General features: G+C 47.6%; 1 protein-coding gene across 8 annotated transcripts in view; it reads left to right on the top strand.

Moving 5' to 3' along the window:
* The window catches only part of LOC144718732 (nuclear receptor coactivator 3-like), a 118195-nt gene that overhangs the window by 57822 nt on the left and 39427 nt on the right, over nt 1-20946 (top strand). For all 8 annotated transcript variants that reach the window (XM_078594223.1, XM_078594218.1, XM_078594220.1 and 5 more), the window contains 2 exons: nt 1031-1136; nt 3037-3215. In XM_078594223.1, the coding sequence (XP_078450349.1) occupies nt 1048-1136; nt 3037-3215 (268 nt within the window). In that variant the 5' untranslated portion in view covers nt 1031-1047. The remainder of the gene's footprint in view (nt 1-1030; nt 1137-3036; nt 3216-20946) is intronic.

A 20946-nucleotide genomic window follows, 5' to 3' on the forward strand; every position in this document is an offset into this window, starting at 1 on the left:
ATCATGACTGAAGGTGATGATTCTGAGTAGCTTGCGTAGGTTTGACATGTCAGAGTTCACTCGCTTTTTGCACGTTCTGCATACAACGCAGACGAATGCAACGTTTCAATAGGTATCTCTGATTGCTAAATGCATCCTTTAAGGTCGATAATTATTATGATGGTCGGTAACTCCCGTTGCATGGCTATCCTCAGATTTAATAATAGTTTGCTTGGCTCTGTGTCTAACTGGACCGAGATAAGAGGCAGCCAAGGTGACCGCTACCGCCTTCTTCCTCGCGTCCTGTGCAAGCGGGCCTTCGTGGACTCGGTGAAAACTCGTTGACATTTTGATCTCCGAGAAAATACGCGGGAAATGTTTTGTGTACGAATCACACGACTGTGAATGGATAATACGAATCTTGATTCATAGAATGGTACATTGAGGTGAAGTTCGGATTCATAAAACATATGTGTATGTTAAACTTCTTTCGCACCGTACGTAGCCAGCCATGCAAATCGGAGGTGTGCGACCGCATTGCAAGTTGCTGAGTAACGAAGGGGGAGGCACGTGTACATTGTTGAGGGCTTATGAGGAGGGGATTGTGATCAGGCACAACTTTTAAAAAAATTGCTACAGTATTCTGGACTCCTGGTCTTGCAAGTATAATCTTGCACATAAGCGGCTATAAGTAAAAGTGTTTAACCTTAACGGTGCTTTTGTGTACGTGTGGTACGAGAGTGCGTGTTGCACTGCGCTACCAACGCTGCCATCTGAGTTTGATTCCTCATTACGGCTGACTTCAGTGGCGAGAGCAATATTAGAACTGGCAATCGGCCTCCTTTTGGGTTGACTTGGTAATAAATATTTCACCGTCATGGCATTGGCACCGGGGGAGACAAAGGCGGATGGCTTCCGCGCTGGCCGTACAACCACCGCCTTCAGCACCTTGCTTGCGTCCGTGTGTGCTCACGAAAAGCACGCGCCCCAAAAGTCCTTATCAATGGTTACATGGGGGGGGGGGGATCTGTCTGTGTCTTTGTGATCGCAGAAGGTGAGCGAGGCATCATGAGCGGTGTCGGGGAGGGGGCGGCCGAGCCAGGCCCTGCCGAGTCCCGCAAGCGCAAGCTCTCCGGCTCCGAGCCAATCGGGCCCAGGTATGTGCACACACAGCAGCCATTTTGTCAGTCCACTGCTGGATGAGGGCCTTCCCCATGCCGTGTGGGTCGCCCGAGTTATTTGGCCACGCTTTCGCTGATCAGCGCTGCTCGGTGAAAGTGGGGGGCGGGGGGCAGCGCTAGAGTCGGCAGCGTAGAAGTACAATACAGCAATTTGTTTTGTTGCACTCCCCTCTGCTGCGCACCAGGTAGCCTGAACACACACCGGCTTCAGATTTCCTCCCCAGATACAACAACGAATGGATCGAGTATTTGTTTGTTGTCGATTGCTCTGGGTTTTTTTTTCTCATTTGCAGCTAATCACAGGCCATTTTTGTTGTCTGCATTAGTTGGTACGGGTGGCCATTGATAAAAATGAACAAATTTGAATACATTCAAGGAATTTAGCAAAGTCATCGTCCCACACATTCTGCCGCACTGCGTTTACACGGAGCCAGCAGCGGCAGCAGCGGGTAGACATTGCGGCAACGATAACTGGAGGGTTTCTGTTTCTTATTAGAAATTAGAAGAAAAAAAACAACACGCGCGCCTGTGTTTTTTCGTGTTGTTTTTTTTCGTCGTTGAAAGGTTGCAGTTGGAAAGAAGAAAACAAATTCCTTGCAGAAGCGGCCACTTGCTAGCATTAAATTATTTCTTACTTTACTGAAACTATTTCAATTTCAGTTGTGTTTATTCCGACTGTACGGTAATTTGTATTTGTAAATGTTAATGGTCATTTAATGTAATATATATGGGAGGAGATTCTGTGTGTGTGCGCGTGCGGTTGTTCTAGCCAGCCAGTAAATGGAGCGGGTCTCGGATGCTAATACTGAAAACTATTTAGTGTTCTTTTTGTTTGGCCGATCATGTGAAAAACACATCAAAACAAAACGAGTCGAGTGTCTCCATGCACAAACAAGTATGGAGCAGTGTGCGGCCACCCTGAGCCAGTGATGGGAATTCCGCAATACGATGGTAGAATTTGCCAGTTTATCCAAAGGTCAACTGCTGGCGACTTCCAACAAAGTGGTGCATCGTGTATAGAACTAGAAGGGACAATTGGCCAGCATGTGAATTCACACATTTCTGAGTGAATTGAGCATTCTAGCTTGGCACCAGCATCCAATCAAAGGAGAATAATTAACAACGGTTTTTGTCCCATCTACAAAGGCTTCCCCCACTCAGTGTTGGTCACAGGCTCACTTTGACCATACTTCACCACACTGGCCAGCGCGGCTTGGTGAAGGGGCTTGCCTCAAACCAGCTCGGATATCCCCTGCGTGATTGGCTCCGTCAGCTAACCACCGCGTGCCACAGCTGCACCCCACCATCGAGTGTATTACTCATAAAATACAATGTCGTCCACACAGCTGTATCGAGACTCATTGTGGCGAGCTTGCGGCTCCGTACTTCAGCATCTGCATCGTGTGAGATTGCCACCGTCTTGTCGTCCTGCTTGTATTCCTCTTCCCACCCGCTCCACCGCCCCACTGGCACGTGTAAGCCGTGCCGGGACCGTGCCAAATCAGTCGGCGCGGGTCAGGATTCACAAATGAACGCATGGAGACACGTGTAGTTGACGCAGTGACGCTGTGTCCTCGGCGTACTGATCGATGTCACACGCAGTGAGCGTTTCGTTAGTCCCCATCCTTGAGCCTGTGTCCCCGAGCCAGGCTCGGATATCTTGTGAGGCCAGCGTAGCACGTTTTGGTTCTGGCACGGCATGTGGTCAACCGGAAACCACCCGTACCAGGCTCAGTGCTTGGCTGGACTCGTATGTGCCAGTAAAGAAGGGGTGTAAACGTGTGTGTGTGTATATCATCATGTTTCTCCCACTCACCCACCCCACCCTCCTTCCTCCCTCCCCCATCCCCATCCACCGCGATCTGTGCCGCCACAGTGTGAAGTGCACGCCGGAGCGGCAATGGCGCGAACAAGAGAACAAGTACATCGAGGAGCTGGCCGAGCTGATCTCGGCCAACATCAGTGACATCGACAGCCTCAACGTGAAACCCGACAAGTGCGCTGTGCTGCGCGAGACGGTCAACCAGATCCGCCAGATCAAGAGGCACGAGCAAGGTAACGCGCGCACCCGCCTCGCTCTCGGCTCGTGCCGCTCCGCTCTCGGGCAGCTGCTGCTCTGCTCCACTGTCAATTGTGTGTTTATGTTATTCCAGAGTGTTACTCCCCGCTCAAGACGGCCACGCGGCCATGCTCATCTCCGTTTACACCGAAGGGAAAGCGTCGTTTGGATTGAACCGTTTGGTTTTAGCGGCAGGAGAACGGTGCTTCGATCGATGGTCAAAGTCGTGCCGCTGTTCAAACGAGCCTACGGGCGATGCTTATCTCAGGAAATTTCACATTCTTATGGCTCGCGTCTTACAGTAACCACTGCGTCTACAACGAGACTCATCCGTGTGGCGTAAAACCGCCTCTGCGGCGCACGTTCGTCGTTTTCGGTCACCATTGCAGGCGTCCAAGGGAGAATTATTCGTTACGTTGACATTACACCGGGCAAGCGTGATCCTCGAACGGTTGTTCTACCGCAAGCCCCCGTGTCGCGTCGCTTGTAAGCCGCATGGTTAGCGCTGCAGTTGTCGTAAACAAAATGGCTAAAGAGGGACATGTCTTTCAAGCGTCAAGCTGTGATCGAATTTATAGTGAGAGACTTGTGTTCAGGCTGCGTGCTCTTGTTTGTAGGGGGTCACCTGCATATGTTAAGGCCATGTCAGACAATTGGTTCAGTGATTTGAAGACGGAGGAACATTGCGGATGAGTCTAGTAGCATTGGAGTTGGAAGAGCAGTAACTCTAACCAACGTGAACTGGCAAACTGGAGTTCTGTTGTGATGTTACAGTGCTGGAAATTGCATGGACAAGTGACGGTAAAGGTACATCCCTGCAATTGCGTGCTCACGCCACTGCTGGCGGAAGGGCTTTCACCAGAGGGCACTCTACAGAGCCTCCAAGCGGTATTTTACTTACTATTCCATGCTGGTCAGATACTTTCAAATAGGTGGGAATACGCACACGTTGCCCCAGCACGTGCGACCTACCGATCGTTGAGCTCGTGCAACTGTTTATACTGCTGGGTGGACAGAAGCAGGATGCGGTGGGGGGTGGTTGGATTTAGGAAACGTGCGCGTTGTTTCAAGTGCCACACCAAGAGATCAAACTGGCGACCACTGGATTGTGGTGTGCTAACCATAATCACAGCTGCAGCGTGTGCAAAATTCTTTGGCACGTGTTGTGACGGGGTACTGCTGCAAGATCCGACCGTGTCCGTCCAGCGCTCGCTGAGCTGCATTGGCTTCTGGTTCGCCAAACGAATACATTGATAGGTCGCGCTCGTTGCACGCAAATCGCTTGCCACAAATGAACCACAACACCTTGCTGATGTCGTCAAGGAGCATAAGCCATCACGCGAACTCGGGTCATCCTCGCGGCGGCTTTTGGCGAGCTATCGAACAATGACGGTCACTGCATCGCGCACTTTCAACTGCGCTTCTGCGGCCATCTGGAATGCTCTGCCTTTCCGGTATTGGGAAGCCACTTGAGCAGTGCACTTTTTAAATCTAAATTGAAAACGAATTTCTGAAGAACTGCTTCTTGTGTTTAGTTTGTTGTCCTTTCCCCGCACGGTTGGCTACGTACGGTGCAAAATAAGTTCTACATACATACATCCCCACGGCAGAGAAGTGGCGGCAGTAGCTTGGCCTCACGACGCTTTGTCAGCTGCATAAGTGTCCGCTGGTAAGATGTTGTGTAAGTATATTTTAATTCATGCATTCTGTGTGTGACCCTCGGACGTGAAACAGATTTGCCTTGTCAGAGAATTCTTATTGGCCCTTTTACGAAAACGTGGCACCCTTCAAGGCTTTGGTACCAGAGGCATGCAGGTAGCAAAACTGGTCTGTACTTTTTTTCTTTTCTCCAGTGTAGATGGTGCGAGTGCTTGTAATCCGGCAAATCGGAGGCGGCGGGGGGGATTTTGGCTCGCACAGAGATGAGATGCCAAACTACTGCAAGGTTGACAGTGTCCGTTAAATAGCAGTACAGCAAGTGGGTTGATGACCGGGCCGGAAGCGATGTGTGTTTCCCAGCGAGAGCCCACGGTATAGAGAACACGAGACGCCATTTACTTAAATGGAAAACTTTACCACGTTTACTGTGTTTGTTTGTATTGTCTTTATGTTAAAATTTTAACTGAAAACAGGGAACTGCATTGGTGGCGGTGTACAATGACATTAAAAACACTATCAGTGGAAAGATTCACGCCCTCCAGGAATTATGATTTTGTTGCAAATCAGCGTTGCGATTCACGAATCTTTATATATATATTTACTTGTTTTGCTCCATGGTAGCGGCTCTGCTGTCTGCAGTGGTGTGATGTAAACCCATTACATAACAAAACAAATTTACAAACACCTACTTTTATTCTATGCTATTCGACACACATCTTGCGAGCTTTAACGATCTATATGCATTGATTAATTGATGCATCGCTCAACCCCTAGGGAAAAAAAACACCTTAGCATTGTTGTCATTCCCGACTGCCTTTGTAGCAGAAAAGTTAAGTGCAGCCAACATTTGGGACAATGGCTTTTTTTCTCCTCCCTCGGCAAAGGTCATGACCCAAATTGTTCACCTATTATATTTATATATACCTATTATATTAGTTGTAATAAGGCAGTGTTACAGGGAGATATTGTGGGCTCCCATCAGACCGTGTATCAAAATCCATTGTCGCACTGTGCTTAATTGCTCCCATGTCTGTACTTGCCGCCTTCACCGATAAGCACTGACCACACATGATCTGGATGGCATGCGGAGGCCCTCATCCAGCAGTGGAATGTCCGTGTAAGCAAGGCAGCGTTTGTGAAGATATTAATGAGGTGATTTCAGTTCATATATTGGCTTAAATCTGATAGTCTTGTGTTTTAATATTGAACAAGAATGTTCAAGGAAAGGGTTTTCCAGTGGATAAGTTTTGAACAGTATCCCCGTTTACTGGAAGTGGCAAGTCCAAGCATCTCAGCCATCACAAATAACATGTGGGCCTCTAAAAAAATGCTGAACGTTCATGTGAAGTTCATCCATTTATTAAACCACTCCTGGAGGAAGACCGCCTCCCCTATGCCTTCCGGTCATGGGGTTTGCTTAATCATACTTCACCATGCCTCTTCGTTGCGCGTTGGTGACACGGGAGAGCCCAGGACCGGTGGAGATATCACTCGCTCACGGATGTTACCCATGGCTGGGAATCGAACTCGGCTAGCCAGGTTCATAGCGCGACATGCTAACCACTGCGCTAAGGTTCCTGCCCAGTACTTCCATTTCAGTTTTATACCCGTTTCAGACATATCAGTATACATTTCACTGGCAGTTATCCTCAACGGAGGACATCTTCTCAGCGGTGTATTTTCCATAATGGCTGAGATGTGTATCAATGGTCAGAGTGAATGGGCGCCACGGTGGCGCGATGTTAACTCCCTCGCCTGGTGTGCAGGAGGTCGTGGGTTTGATCCCGACCCTGATGCTTGTATATTTAGAGTTTGCGTGTTCTCCTCGTGGTTGCGTGGCTATTTCTCCGGGTCCTCCAGGTTTTCCTTCCACATTTAGAAACGTGCGTTTAGAGTATTTAGCTGCTATACATTTCCACGTGATAAGCTACTGCCGGTGTGCTGAAGAAAGAATCAACAGCATTTTTTTAATTTGAGTACGACGTTTCGCTGATAATTACAATCAGCTTCATCAGCGAAACGTCGTACTACTCAAATTTAAAAAATGCTGTTGATTCTCTCTTCAGCACACCGGTGGGCTAAAGTGAATTATTTTGTCCTTTGAAAAGCGTGACACATTTTTTACTGTTTGGCCGTGTCGGGTGGTGGAGGGTTACAACACGTTTATAAATAACGCGATCTGACCCAAAAACCTATATTATGAATAATATTGGTCGCGAAAGCCTACGTGTTATAATAAGCTACTGCGTTGAGCTATCGTTTGTGGCCAGGTCGCTAATGAAAAAAGAGCTATACAGTGCAGTGTGCTCACCTGGTAAAATAAAAACTGAGTTTTAAAAACATTGTTACAATGCCCCCCTTCCTCTCCCCATCTCTCCCCGCTCCTCTTTTTCTTATTTTAAACTGTGTTTTTCTTCCCCTATGGCCTCTCAGCTCCTACTTGAAAGGGCTTATTAACAACACTTAGCAACCATTGCTATAAACACAAATGTCCCACTTTTGTGCTTGGTGCTAATTGTGCATAGAATTTCGGTGTTTCAGTGCGAGCGCCTTGTCGTCTTAAGCTCCCGGGTCACGTGACACCCTTGTTGAAGAGTGCTTCCTGCCGTTGTTTGTGCAAACGTGTTCACGCAGTCAGGTCTGCAGCAGTACTGGGTGGGCGCACACAAAGACAAAGATCCCCCGTGTAGCCTTAACAGACTTGGTGAGTGCCGTTAGCGAGCACCTATGAGGGCCGGCACTGCACACGACGACAGGGTGGGTGGCCAACACGACGCCCGGCCGCCTTTGTTTCTTCCCCAGTGGCAATGTTTACACTTCGCACCAAGGACGTATTTTAGGTTGAGTCGACCTAGGGGACACCCAGGACCGGTTCAGATCGTTACCATGAGCAGGAATCGAACTGGGATTGCCGGGTTGGTAACGCAGCGGCGTTAACCGTTGCACTCATGCTCCCCACGCACGCGCTGCCACTGGTCATCAGTCAGCGGTCAGTTCGTGTGCCACAGTACAAAGTAAACGCTGACGTCAGTCGCGATGGTTGCTTTTGTGGAGGACGCTCGAGCGTTGGTGGAAAATCGAATGCGGTGGTGCAGGCACTGACGCATGAGGTCGTAAAATGAGGATGGCTCAGGGTTACCACCCATCCTGGTTTTCTCAGGATCGTCCCCATGTTTAGGTAGTTGACCGGTGAAATCTCTATGGCTGGCCAAATGTTTGTCAGTTGCATAATCATGATGATAATAACAATCCACCGCCCAAGACAATGCGTTTCCATGTGGTTCTAGCCCTCTTCCGGTATTGTGAGTTTTTATTTTTCACATGATGTGTCCTCGCTTCTTTGTACCTTAGAGGAAAGACTCCTCAGTAGTCATCGCTGCAGCAGAGTTGGTCTATTGGGCCTTACCGCCAGTCCTTTGACTGCTGGTGGTTAGACAGCTGATTCAAGCATGGCTGTGTGTTAAACATCACAACTTCGATTTTTGAACCGCCTAAATATAACCTTGTCTCCAAGAAGCTCCACAGTGACAACATGGGCAACATGAGAAGAGTTGATTGCAGTAATTTTTATTGTCTGTATGTGTAGTGAGTCCAACTGAGTCACAGACGCTCTCTTGGGAGCAACACTATTTATTAAGCAACTTCAACGTAACCTCACACAATCTACACTCGGGTATCGAATGCCCATCCAGCCACGCTACGGCAGAACTAGACACGGTTCGCTATCCCGGCCCGGACCACAAGCTGGGTCCCGGACCGCGTGGCTAGAGGCTTCTTCTCCCCGACATGGAGCTTCTTGACACCAGCACACAAAGAACCCCGAGCTCCTCACGGGCCTCCGTTATATCCCCCTGGGCTGGGGCTGGCTCCGCCCTTCGCCCCGCCCACCTTCCAGATCTCTCGAGCTCTTTCTCGAAAGGCTCCCAAGGGCTCTTTTAGACCACGTGACCGCCCAGCGGCCCCCGTCCACCGGTGGTCCCCCTCCAATATCACCCGGTCACGTGTCAGCAGGTTAACCGGCGTATCACGCCCCAACATAACCCTGGCTGGCTGACGCTCCCTCTCGCTCCCTCACCGGGAGCCCGCACCGCACACTGCTCGCGGTGCCTCCGCGCTGACCAGCGCTCACCCAAGCCTCGCTAGGGCTGGTACTACGCCCTGTAAGCGGGCTACACGTAATGTTAACACATCCGGCGTGGCTTCATAAGCCCGGCACCACACAGTAACAATCACAGTCACTACATATGTGTGTTGAACTTCCTTCGTGTACCGTACATAGCCAACCGTGCTAATCAGAGGTGCAGGGGAAGGACAACAAACTAAACGCAAAAGCAGCAAGAGTGACGTCATCCCTCATCATCAAAATTACATTAAGTGATGGCACTTTTTGTGGGAAAAGCCACGGATGTGATGTCACGAAAGTCACAAAACGGACAGCACTGTCGATGATGTCATATTTTCGAGTGAAATCCCAAAATGCTACATCATCCACAGTCTATTATCAAGGCTGGATCTATTTCGGCTTAATCTGAAAATTGGGAACGCATCCCTAATGTACGTGCGTAGGCGCCATCGTAAATTATCTGTGAGTGTGCAGTGGCCTAATCGCCGTCGCGTTTTTTTTTTTCTCGTTGCAATGGCTCGTCGGCCAAGCTGGTGCCTAATCGTAGGTGGATGCCTAAAATGGCTCCAGCTGGAAATGGCCCCAACCCCCCCCACACCCCCTACGATATAGAAACAGTAACTCCCCCTGGGCAGCCTTTGAGATCCCAAAGGTTCACAACGAAAGCAGGCTGGAGATTATGTATGCAAATTATGGCACGCTGCCTTTATTTGACCACCTGCTGAAGAGCTGGTCCCACTTGCGCCGGTAAGCCGCAGTGCGTGGGGAATTGCGAGCGCACACCTCTCAGCTTCCTGCCAACTAATCTTGTGGCGTGGTGTGCGAGCCCGCACGAAGGACGTTGTGCTGTGTGCGATTGTGTGGCGGGGTGGAGAGGGGGGGAGGGCCTCTGTGGTGGTAGAGCGAGTGGCCCGCAATCAGACGGTTTAGAGTTCAAATCCTGGTTAGAGGTTGACTCGGCCCATCATCTTTCCGGGGTCGGTAAAATTGGCACTGCTTTGTGGGGAAGTCTACATTGGTTGCCCTATGTTCAGACTCGCTTCTGCCATCATAAATGTACAATGTTCCCCACCGGATCAGGGCTATAAGCAGGGAGATGAGCGTTCCCTTAATGCCCATTTGAGGGAGGGAGGTGGAGAAAAGACCTGAGGTTCACACCGTTAATTAACTTAGCATGCACGATCGCGGTCATTGTGGTGATATGCATTATTACGCTACTCAGGTACCTGTCGTGGTAATCAGAGTTAGGCCGATACTGCAGCCAGCGGCTGCTCACATGGTCCCTTCCAATTTTGATGAATATCTACTCTGTTCCTCCACCTGCGTCTGTCAGTCCTGCTCAAATTAGCCCGGCCATTTGTTCTGGTCTGACCTCCTTGGCATAATACAGCGGGCACGGGGGCGACTCGGTTCGTAGTGCGGGGCCTGCCAAGTATTTATTTCAGTGTCTGCACAACGGGAGCATTAGCGCACACGCATAACGCTGCAGTGGTTTGCACACCCCCCTCCTCTGTTTCTCTTCCACAAGTTCTGTTGATTTTAAAGCCACGAGGAGACAGTGGGACAGTGGCAATGCATTTTTGGTGTTTGCTTTCTTGCTGGAAGTGCTTTTGAGCAAGTTAAAATATAACTTTTGTTCCCTGTTCATCTCTGTCTACTCAGCCCCTTTGTTTATTATCTAACCAGTCATGATGACAATTGATAGGCATACATTTTTTTAATGTGTAGTTTAACAAAAAATATATACGACAATATTACTAGCGCTGGAAATAGACAAGTACATTGTACGTGAAGGGTCGTGTTTCTAATAAGAATTGATCGCCCAAAGAGGCGTTGTTGGAGACAGTTATTGTATTTTCTTTATCAATTGCATCATTGCTACTGGAATACAAATTTTCACTTCCATTGTCTCTTTCGTGGGACAAGTGAATTAAAGTAAACAAGCCAAAAAAAACTGCTTTTGAAATCTGGACCTCTTGAAAAGCACGGGTTTTTCGTCGTTGGCGAGAATATCCTTCTGAATGTAGGTTACACGTGGGGATTGAACCGTGAGCTTATAGCAACAACCTCGTGCTGACCCCTGTCGAATTTGACCCCGTGTTACCACGTGACCCGGCGTGACCACATGGCGCACTTAGACACCGCTTAGCGCTCACGCACATCGAGATACATTAAGCAATTAACAATCCTCTTAATCTCTGTAGATTAATGGTTTAGTTCTTCAGTTGTAGGAGCAATTGGCAAAAAAGGTTTATGCAATTTAAAGGTTAATGTATATGCCATGTTCAGTATGTACAAGGCTAGGTATTTGAAGCTTTACCAGGATAACTAACACACAGTATAATTTGAGAAATATCATATCTAATAAAAACAAAGTGACGCATGGTTCATTGACGTTCAGTGTTATTAAGTTATATATCGATTTAAACATTGTTAGCTTGACACATAATTTGATTAGATGTTGCAGCACAGCACCATGGAGCAGTATGGCAGTGGCACGTTGGATATTACCTCGCCCATGTTGCCCCTACCAGTTAGCAAGAGGGGCATAGCCAATCCCTGGGCATTGTTGGGTCAAAATCAGACCACAAATAACCATTGGGATTGCATTGGGAATTTTAAAGAATCACAAGCCCCATCTACCAAAGTTGCGGAAACCAGCACACGGGTACAGTTCTAGAAAGGGGCAGCATTCCATAGCCATTGCCATCATCAGCCACTGTCGGATGATGGCCTGTCTGGCAGCATCCCTCCTCATCTTGTGGTGCAACAATCCATCTTGCACCTGCACGTGGGCTGTTTTCACCACTCCATTAGCAATGGTAGGCATCGTCTCAGGCGTGTTCTCTCCTTTGGCATTTGCTGTCACTTGTCTTTCCATCACCGGCCATCATCCCATCCTAGCGACCTACCCTTCCCCCCATCCCACTTGCTTCCTGAACAGTTAATGCAACGTGTCATTGATTGGTATCTCTAACTTTTGCATGTGTTCTCTCGTCCACATGGTCCACATGTACCTTTCCCAGTCTGTCAGTGTAATGCTTCTTTGTGCATTTTGCTGCTGCTTCTTGTTCTGTCATTGTCAGTGTTGCCAATGACGGGGCAGAGGGGGGGGGGAACCAAATAGAAACAAAACACCGAACTGGTCAAGTGTATCTCGTCCACTTAACACCTGACTACAACGATGAGGCCTGGTTCACAGATGCAAGGTTGCGGTGTTGAGCGGAGACATATGGCAACGCAAGGCGCTGCTAACGCAGAGGGGGTCTTTTGTTATGGCGTTGGTGGCAAAATTCTGTGCTGGCATTGCAGGTTTCGGCTTTGCAGTACTACGCATCACAGTGTAATTTCTCTATTTCAACCAGCCACTTCGATATTTGCACAGGTACCAAAACTTTTGAGATTCTTAATTCCCTCCAAACTCTTATCCGCCCCAACGGGAAGTGGGTACGTCGCAGTTGGTCAATCAGCAGTGGTTCTTGTGTGTTAGAGCAAAGTGTGGGCAACTCCCACCTCTTACAAGACGTCTGGCAAGCTTGGATGAGAGGCCAAAAAACTCTTCGAGAGCTTCCTCTCTCATTGAGGCCCTTCCACCAGCAGCGGCATGAGCAAGCAATTGCAGGGCTGCACCTTTTTTATAATCTAAAAACAAAACTTAACAGTACACTAAAGTACGTATCATACCTCTGCAATTGTAATTGTATGGTATTATGGTAAACGGTTTACTAAATGGAGATGGGCGTGGAATACCGCCAGCAGCTTTCTGTATTAAACTCAAATCCACACGGCGGAACTTGTCAAACCTGCTGGCTAAAAAATTCATACGCGGCAGAGAGTGTTGCATGCACACGCTGCTGCTATTTAAGGATCTCTTTCATTACTGTGCAGGCACAGCTGGGGGGTTCTGTACATTGTCCCTCAAGGCCCAATTTTTCCTTATATCAACAAACCACCATGGACAACAAATGGTAATTTGTCAACGAATACAACACAAATATAGTAATATGGAATAAACAGGTTTATTGCTTTTTCAAGTATCTTGGTCGTGTCTTATGATTAAGCCAGTGTAATATGCGTGCAATTTGCATCTAACTCTGGTCCTTGTGTGTTGGTAATTCTGTCGGCAGAGTATTTGACTGACAAGTGAAAGCGCACGAGTTCAAATCCTAGTCAGGGGTCAACTCGAACTCTCGTCCCTCCGTGGTCAACGAAGTAGCACCCCAATTGAAAGTCAATGGTGGTTATTCGACAGAAGGTTGACCCATTCTATGGGAATGTGGAATTTCTACGGCCTACTTGGAGCATCAAAGTGGAGATAATAGTCACCTCAGTGCAGTGGCCCAGCCTGGTTGGCATGGGCCCTGGAGCCAGCAATTAAGTGAGACAACTTTGGCGACCCCTCCCTCCCTTCCCTTCCCATCCCTTTCCCCTCCACCAACCCTCTTCACAGCCCTGCCTGTTGCCCCCCGTATAGCCCGCGTGGGCCTTGGTACAGTTACACCGCCTGCACGCTTGACAGCTACACCACTGCTGCCTCAATACTTATTTGGATATGGTGGCGGGGGAGGGGGAGGGGGCACTGACTCATTATGTGTATATATATTCTTTTAAGTGGAAACATGCAACCAAAGGGGAACAAAATTATAATCGGTTTTGCCCGAAGACACAGTAGCATGTGTGGAACCAGCAACGCACCCTGGGAGGAGAAGGCTGGGAGCGACAGCCAGGCTGCGGAGCTGCCCGTGGTAGGAGTGCATGCGCTGCCAAGAGGGGGGCCCGGTGGCAGATGGGCATGGAGCTGCGGCTCCCGTTGGCGTTACATCTGTTCCGTCTGTCCCTGCGCGTTTTGGGTTCATGAGAAGCGATGCGTGCCGTCTGATGAAGCTTGCACTTTTTTCAGCGTGGGCGTTTGAGTCGACCCCCCCCCTCCCCAAGTGATGAGGTTGGAAGGTAATAATATTGTGGTAATTCGTTGCCAAAAAAACAACAAACCTCTCTTGGCTGAAATTGTTCAGTTTTAACGGGAGGGGAAGGGATGTTTAAATGACGGCAGTTGTCATCTCTGTTGATGGGCCTGAGCCAGTGCTGGATAATCCACGTTACTGTGATTGGATCAGGGTATCCATCGGACCACCAATCCTTGACTTTCTACAGAGTAGAACGCATTTCTTTTGACCTCGGTGAGATGACGGGCTCAGTCAACGCTAGTCTAGAATTATGATAAGTAAATTAGGAAACACTATTAAGTGAAGTTCTTTTGTCGCATGGTTTTACTCGCCTGCACATAGACTCTTTCACGAAGTATTGAAATCCACTGCTGGATGAAAGGGCTCCCCTTCATGTCGAAGATGCATCGGATCTCTCTACAGCACAGCCACGTAAACCAACGCCATAATATATTAGTAATTGCCTAAATGTCCGAGCGGCATATACAGTACCATTGTTTCGTGTTGTGCCCGCTTGCTCGCACGCACGCACGCAAACGGAAATGACTGTGGAGAAATCTCCCACCTGCACAGGCCTGAAGATCAAGATTATTTTATTTAGCCAGGTGAGAGCTCAAGAGACTGGGATAACTTCATTTGTAAGAGTGGTCTGGGCCGCCAAAATGACGAAAGCATTAAGTGCAACAACCAAGCAGATATCAAAAGCAACAATCAAATATGAGTCAGAACAAAAAAAATACATTACAGAAGAAAATATAAAATACTGTTCAACATGAATGGATGTTACATTTCCTTGTACGAAAGTTGGCTCCGACAAATAACTTTGAAAAATGTCCGGAGTCAAATAAAATTACATTTGGGCGGCAGACGGCTCAGTGGTAACACTCAAGCCTCAGAGTAATTACTAGGCCCTGGGTTCAGCTCCCTACTCAGGGCACCTTTTCTGTGCGGCGTTTGTACGTTCTCCCCATGTTTTGCCTGGGTTTCCTCCGGGTTTGCCACTGGTTTCCTCCCATAGCTTAAAAAAATGCGCACAATGTAATCGGCATTAGCCAAACATCCCAATACTGAAATATCACCTGACTGAAAATTACTCTTTTGGGATTACACTGAGCAAAATTGCCTCCCACTGCAAGAAAATGTGGCTGAACCCCTCCCGTAAAAGAATATTTGGACTCGGTGAGGCTTTCCTTTGTAAACAAGTGGAATAATAATAAAGTTACGAAAATGCCAAGAGAGGAAACTCGCTGATGTTGAAGCTACACTAGCAGTGATTGAGCCATTGATTGGTTTATCGTGAAAAATGGGTTAACAAATGAGTGAACTGGGAAATGCCCAGATTTCTATAATAATACCATGCAATATTTTTTTTTTACGTTACGTAAATTAGAACGGCGCAAGAGCAGTGGTTAGATTTCTGGGCTGTGGACCTGGAAACCTGAATTCATTTCCTGGTGACGGCGAATGTCAGTGGAAAATGATAACATCAGTGGTGAGGGATATCTAGACCGGTCCCTGGGCTTGTCCCTTTTCTCACCAACCCACACTGACCAGCGTGATGACCAAACAATCGCCACGATCGACATGGTGTGGGGAACCCTTCATGCAGCAGTGAATTTACACGGCTTTTAATTACTCTTCTAAGTTGTTTAACATGTAACTTATGTGATGGCTCATTAAGCACTTATGTGCATGTAACAAATGAGATGCACTGACATTCGATTTGGTTCATGATTATTATGATTTCTCATTTATTGTATTAAAATAAATGCAAACCATTACCATATTTTTTATCACTCCATAAAAGAAGTGCATCTTAACGTAGAAGTGAATTTTAAATAAGTGTCATGTTTTTTAAAACATTTTATTTGCATGTTTGTATATTTGATCTCCCCTTCCCCCCCCCCCCAGCAAATGTTAGCCGATTCTCAAATCGTCCGAAAGCTTGCTGACTTCGTCAGTCTTAGAACCGAACATTTGAGCCTGCGTAGTGCTTGGATGGGTGACCCCACCATGCCTGCCAGGTTGTCAAACACAGCCCTGGGGCTGTTGTTGTTGTGGCAGTCGGCCACCAACCGGAGGGGCCGTGCAATAAAATAAATTTTTTGAAACGGCACCTCTCCGCTGGCATGTCTGTGGCTCCCCACTTTCCACCATACTTCCACTGATCTGCTGCCTAGTGAAGTTTTGTCAAATAACCCCCCCCCCCTCTGATTTCGATCCCCTTTGGTGTGAAGGGGCCCCCTCACCCGGCACGAGAGGCCCGTGTATTTGCATGTCCCCAGCCTGAAACCAACCTGTTGTTTCCTGTTTGTTTATACTGGAAAGTCGTCTCACACTGAATGGTCCGTTGACGTATTAACTTTGTTATTCCAGATGTTTTTATCGCTCCACCAGCAGTAACTGTTTACGGCTTAACATATTTAGTCGCTGTTGATTCTGTCTCTTGACAGGTTTGATTTCTTCCTTTCTAAAGACACCCGGTTGCCAGTATGGAACAAAAGAGGCCTTTTGTGTCTTCCACTGGTCCCATAATCTCAGGCTGCTTCATTGTAGAAAGTATAAACACCTATCAGATGCTGAGCCACAACAAAGGCCACGGCAGATGCCAGCTACTGTGCGATATATTTTTTTGTGGTGGTCACGGTTGAAGATTCTCCGCAAGGTGGACCTTTAAGGTCATTTTAATTGGCCAAGCTGGCGACAAAGAAACCGGTTAAACAGGGCAGACAGTGGCGGAGATGGGGGATTTGTGCAATGGTGTCTCTAAAGACTTTTGTTATCTCGGTGACCTTTGAACACTGTATTTTAAATGTATCGTTAGCCGCTGTCGGCCTAATGTTGCCCATCGGTTTGCGAAGACGACCCATCCGCAGCTGGCTTTCGTGGTCGCGTTGTTCAGGTGTCTTTGGCGACGGATATTTAGAAAATTGGACACCGCTGCCTCTTGCTGAACGAGTCCAAAATCTGGATTTTTCATGATCACGTTTAAGTGTTGGATTTCAGCGCTCTTGCGCCCAAGTGTGTACGAATACCTGCCACACGTTGGCCACAAGCGTATCCCTGGATCTCTTCTCTGACGGGGATGACTCTCCTTTCTCTCTAAAGATACCGGTGGAATTCCCATCGCAAGTTCTGCAAATCCACTTGGGCATTTCATGTCGAGGTTAAGCTGACTCCATATTCAATGTTGCTTCAGCGGCTAGATTCCATGTGTCTGAACGTTTAGCTTAAGCGTCGTGTAACTCGTTGTTTTGTTGCCCCACTGCTGTGGTAAGAATGGTTGCGTTTCTAAATGCTCCATACTGTACTTGCTTGCAAGTGCGTGTGTGCGCATTTCATACACACGTTGTCATGTAATGCATTTATGTGAAAACACTGACTGTTTTATTTTCTTATGTGGCAATTGTGAGAAGGGTGTTGGGGAAATTCCTGCATTGTAAATAGAGGAAAACAATGGCAGGACAAGTTCGGCATTGGGTAATCACAGTCCATTGACCAAATGTAAAACAATTCCCACAGTTTAATTCGGAACAATGCATACTCGTGTTTCCAGATTAGTCTTCCAGGCCATTCATTTCTGACCCGCCCCCAACTGGACGTCTGTGAGAAAGAGCTTCATAGCTCATCGTATTCCTCCACTCTAAATAAAGATTATGATTCTGCACAGAGACATCATTACATGTTGTAATAAAGGGCTCTCAACTGATTCACAATGATGGAAATGTATTTCTTATCCTGGGTGTCCTTTTTAACCTCTCATTGTACGTAATTTAAGCTCATCCTAAAAAAGATAGAATTTTGTGTCGTATCGTTTGCTCATTTTTCCCCGAGAACTAATCGACTAGTCAGCCATATTGCAATTTTTTAAAAATGTTTTTGTTATGACAACATGCCAGCCGGGCATACGATAACGAAAAATTTCAACAACAGGGTACAGAAAGAATCCACGGAGATCTATTGCAGCATGGCGAAACCACTTCAAAGGAGAAAATCCATATAGCTAAATAATATAATCAGCCACTTGGCCAACCAACCCAGTCAACCAGTAACTAAAACTCTTCTCGCAAGACCAATTAGTAAGTGTATTTGTGTTGTTGTTATTGTTTAAATCCAGTGTTGTCCAGTCATTTTGTCTGGCAGTTGCAAATCTGCACCGCCTGTTTGGCACGATGGGATGGGGGTGTAGAGGAGGGTCCGTTGCCCTGTGAGTGCTTCGGCTAAGCCGAGAACGTTCGCACGGACGAGCCGCGCGCCCGTCCAGCTTCCCAAGTGGGCGAGTGCTCGAGGCTTCAGCCCCAGCGATCCCAGCGGCCCCAGCGGGGGGGGGGGGGGCCCTCTTTTGCGGCACGGAACGCGTCCATGCACCCTGCTGCTCGCCGCTGTTCGACAGCTGACGTTGAGTGGCGCTCCCCTCCAGGGAGGCTCGGGGAGATAATGCGACCGTGTCTGGGCGCTCCGGCCGGCACCGCCGATGCCTCCGCTTCGCGTTCGCGTTTCGGCCGCCCCTGATTAAACCCAGGGCTCTCGGCGGTAGCGAAGTTGACGGTCTGAGCTCGGTCGCCAACGACTGCATTAAAAATATGCGGCATTAAAAGTGTGTTTTTTCACCGAATATGGAATATTACGCGGGCTGAATGTTTTCGCTTCGCGTGTGACTCTCTCTCCCCACGGGGCACGTGAGTGCGTTGCCCGTTGGGAAACAAGAGGCCCAGTTAAGCGACATTCGCACGCAGTTGTGCGATGCCTTTTTCTGTAGAAACTGTTCTCTGGTACGAGGTGGTGCGCTGCTCGCTGTGAGAGTTGGAGGTAAAAACTTTCTGTGCCTCATTCATTCCGGGAGAAAAATATAAATTTAAGAAATGAAATGAAAAAAATATTAAATGACTTCCAAGAGGTGAGAAACTGGCAATTTAAAAAACTTTAGTCAGGCAGTTGTTAGCTGTGGCTTGCATCTGTCTGCTTTGGTTTACACTCACAAAGCTGTAGCGTGTAGTTTATATTTACTGAAACAGTTAATTAGCAAGTTTGTGTGCAAACAGCTGCTGCAGTTAGCGTGCATTTGGGGGGGGGGGGACGGGGGGGTTCTTGTGTGGTTTTATTTTTGCAGTTAAAAGTGAGCCGGGTGATATTATTTTTTACAATAAGTTCCTGATTTGTTATTTGCCCCCCCCCCCCCCCCGAAAACCTCTTCAGTAACGACGCTGGAATGTTGAATGCGCCCCATGGACACACGTCCCGTCCGTGCTCTCCGGAGTTTTGAGGGCTGTTCCTTTGTAGCGCGTACCAGAAAGAAGTATTGTCATTGTACATCGAGGTTTCCCTTCCATGGTGAAACTGAGACTTTAAAAAAAATGTCACGTTACTTCATCCACTGAATGAATGAAAACAAAAATTATGCCTACGTCGGGTTGTTTGTGCAATGTGCATATGCGATATTTTGTCAATCCACTGCTAGATTAAAGCCTCTCCCAACAACACTTGGTCGTGGGAGTTGACTCTCAAAATATATTTATTTGTGTTACTCTATTGAATGAATTATTGCGATGCAGGATCACGATTTTTTTCAAGATTCAATTTTTTTTTTACACATTGTGATGAATGCAAGTGGCCTCTTGTGGTTGGAGGGGTCACGTGAGCTCATTACACACAACATGAACGAAGTCAAATGCATTGACTCTTTTTCACACAAGGATTGCAAATGCATTGTGTGTATTATTTCCAGCTTAAGAATTGATTTGAATCAATGTATCATTACTTGGGTGAAAGAGGGCAAGAAATCGCAACGCTCGATTGAACGTTGGCCGATTCTGACCTCTTATACGGTGTCCTGCGAGATGAATGGAAAATTCCATGTTCTTATGGCAGGAACAAGTTATGCGCACGATAACCGCTGTTGACTTCTGGCCTGGAAAGCCTCATTCATCGATCCTCAAGGGAGAAAGGGCTGAGTCAACCCCCGAGAGAGTCAATAAAAAAAAACATTCGTATTTATTGCTACGTATTTATTATGTTGATTAAAACATTTACTTATGGCAAACGCATTTAACGCCGATGAATAATGACGCACGATGCACTCGGTGGCACTTCTTGTAGCCCGTTATCCGTGGTCACATTGGAGGTTCAACATTGCAAACATGCATTGGTTAAAACCGTGGGCCGTCTTGACCTACATTGTGTTCTTTGCGGAGATGAAATTAAGAAATTAGCTCGTGTGCGGGAGCCAGATGGATCATTACATCACGGGAACGTGAGAGATGGCGACGCCTTGGCGGGGCCTTCATCCAGCAGTGATTGATGATGGGTGATGTGTCTGTGAATTATCGTATGTGGTTAATGAATAAAAGTTGAGGTGCATGTTATAATCCCGTAGATATAGACGTGTGACCGGATTTGTATCGCTTCATTGACACTAGACACCATCTTGAGGATGCGTCTTACTTTTCGGAGCCTCTTATAATCTGGAGAATTCGGTAAATGCACGTAACATAACCTCTCTGGACCCATGAATTTGGATCCCACTTACACATGATGCACTTGTGCTTGTTCATACCTGCAACATTTTACATATGCACAAGCACGCAAATGCATTTATGATTTGCAATTATGAGTCCAGCACATTCTAATGCGCATGTACGGTTTGTATCCATAGCCTGTACGCAGTGTGCCTAATGTACACGTGTGGTGGTGATATATTCTCCCGTGATGATGCAATAGCCGTTAGGCTTTCAGGTTAGAGCACTTGGTCGAACAAGTTCCTTTGCAGCGCCACCACCACCGCAGCGCAAAACCTACCGCCGTGTTACAAAATAGGACATCCATCATTTGTACTGTGGCGTGCATTTATTTACGTCTCGGCTCGTGCAAACTTGACCGACCCGTTCCTACCGAGGTCCTTTTTCACACACAGCATGAACTTAAAGCGAAGCCCCTCCCCAAGTCACGGCCTCTTCGAAATCACCACTGGGCACGGCCCGTAGAATGCCTGTTTATTAATTT

This window comes from Lampetra planeri, chromosome 5 (genome assembly GCF_965212315.1).
Source record: "Lampetra planeri chromosome 5, kcLamPlan1.2.h2, whole genome shotgun sequence".
Lineage (NCBI taxonomy): Eukaryota > Metazoa > Chordata > Hyperoartia > Petromyzontiformes > Petromyzontidae > Lampetra > Lampetra planeri.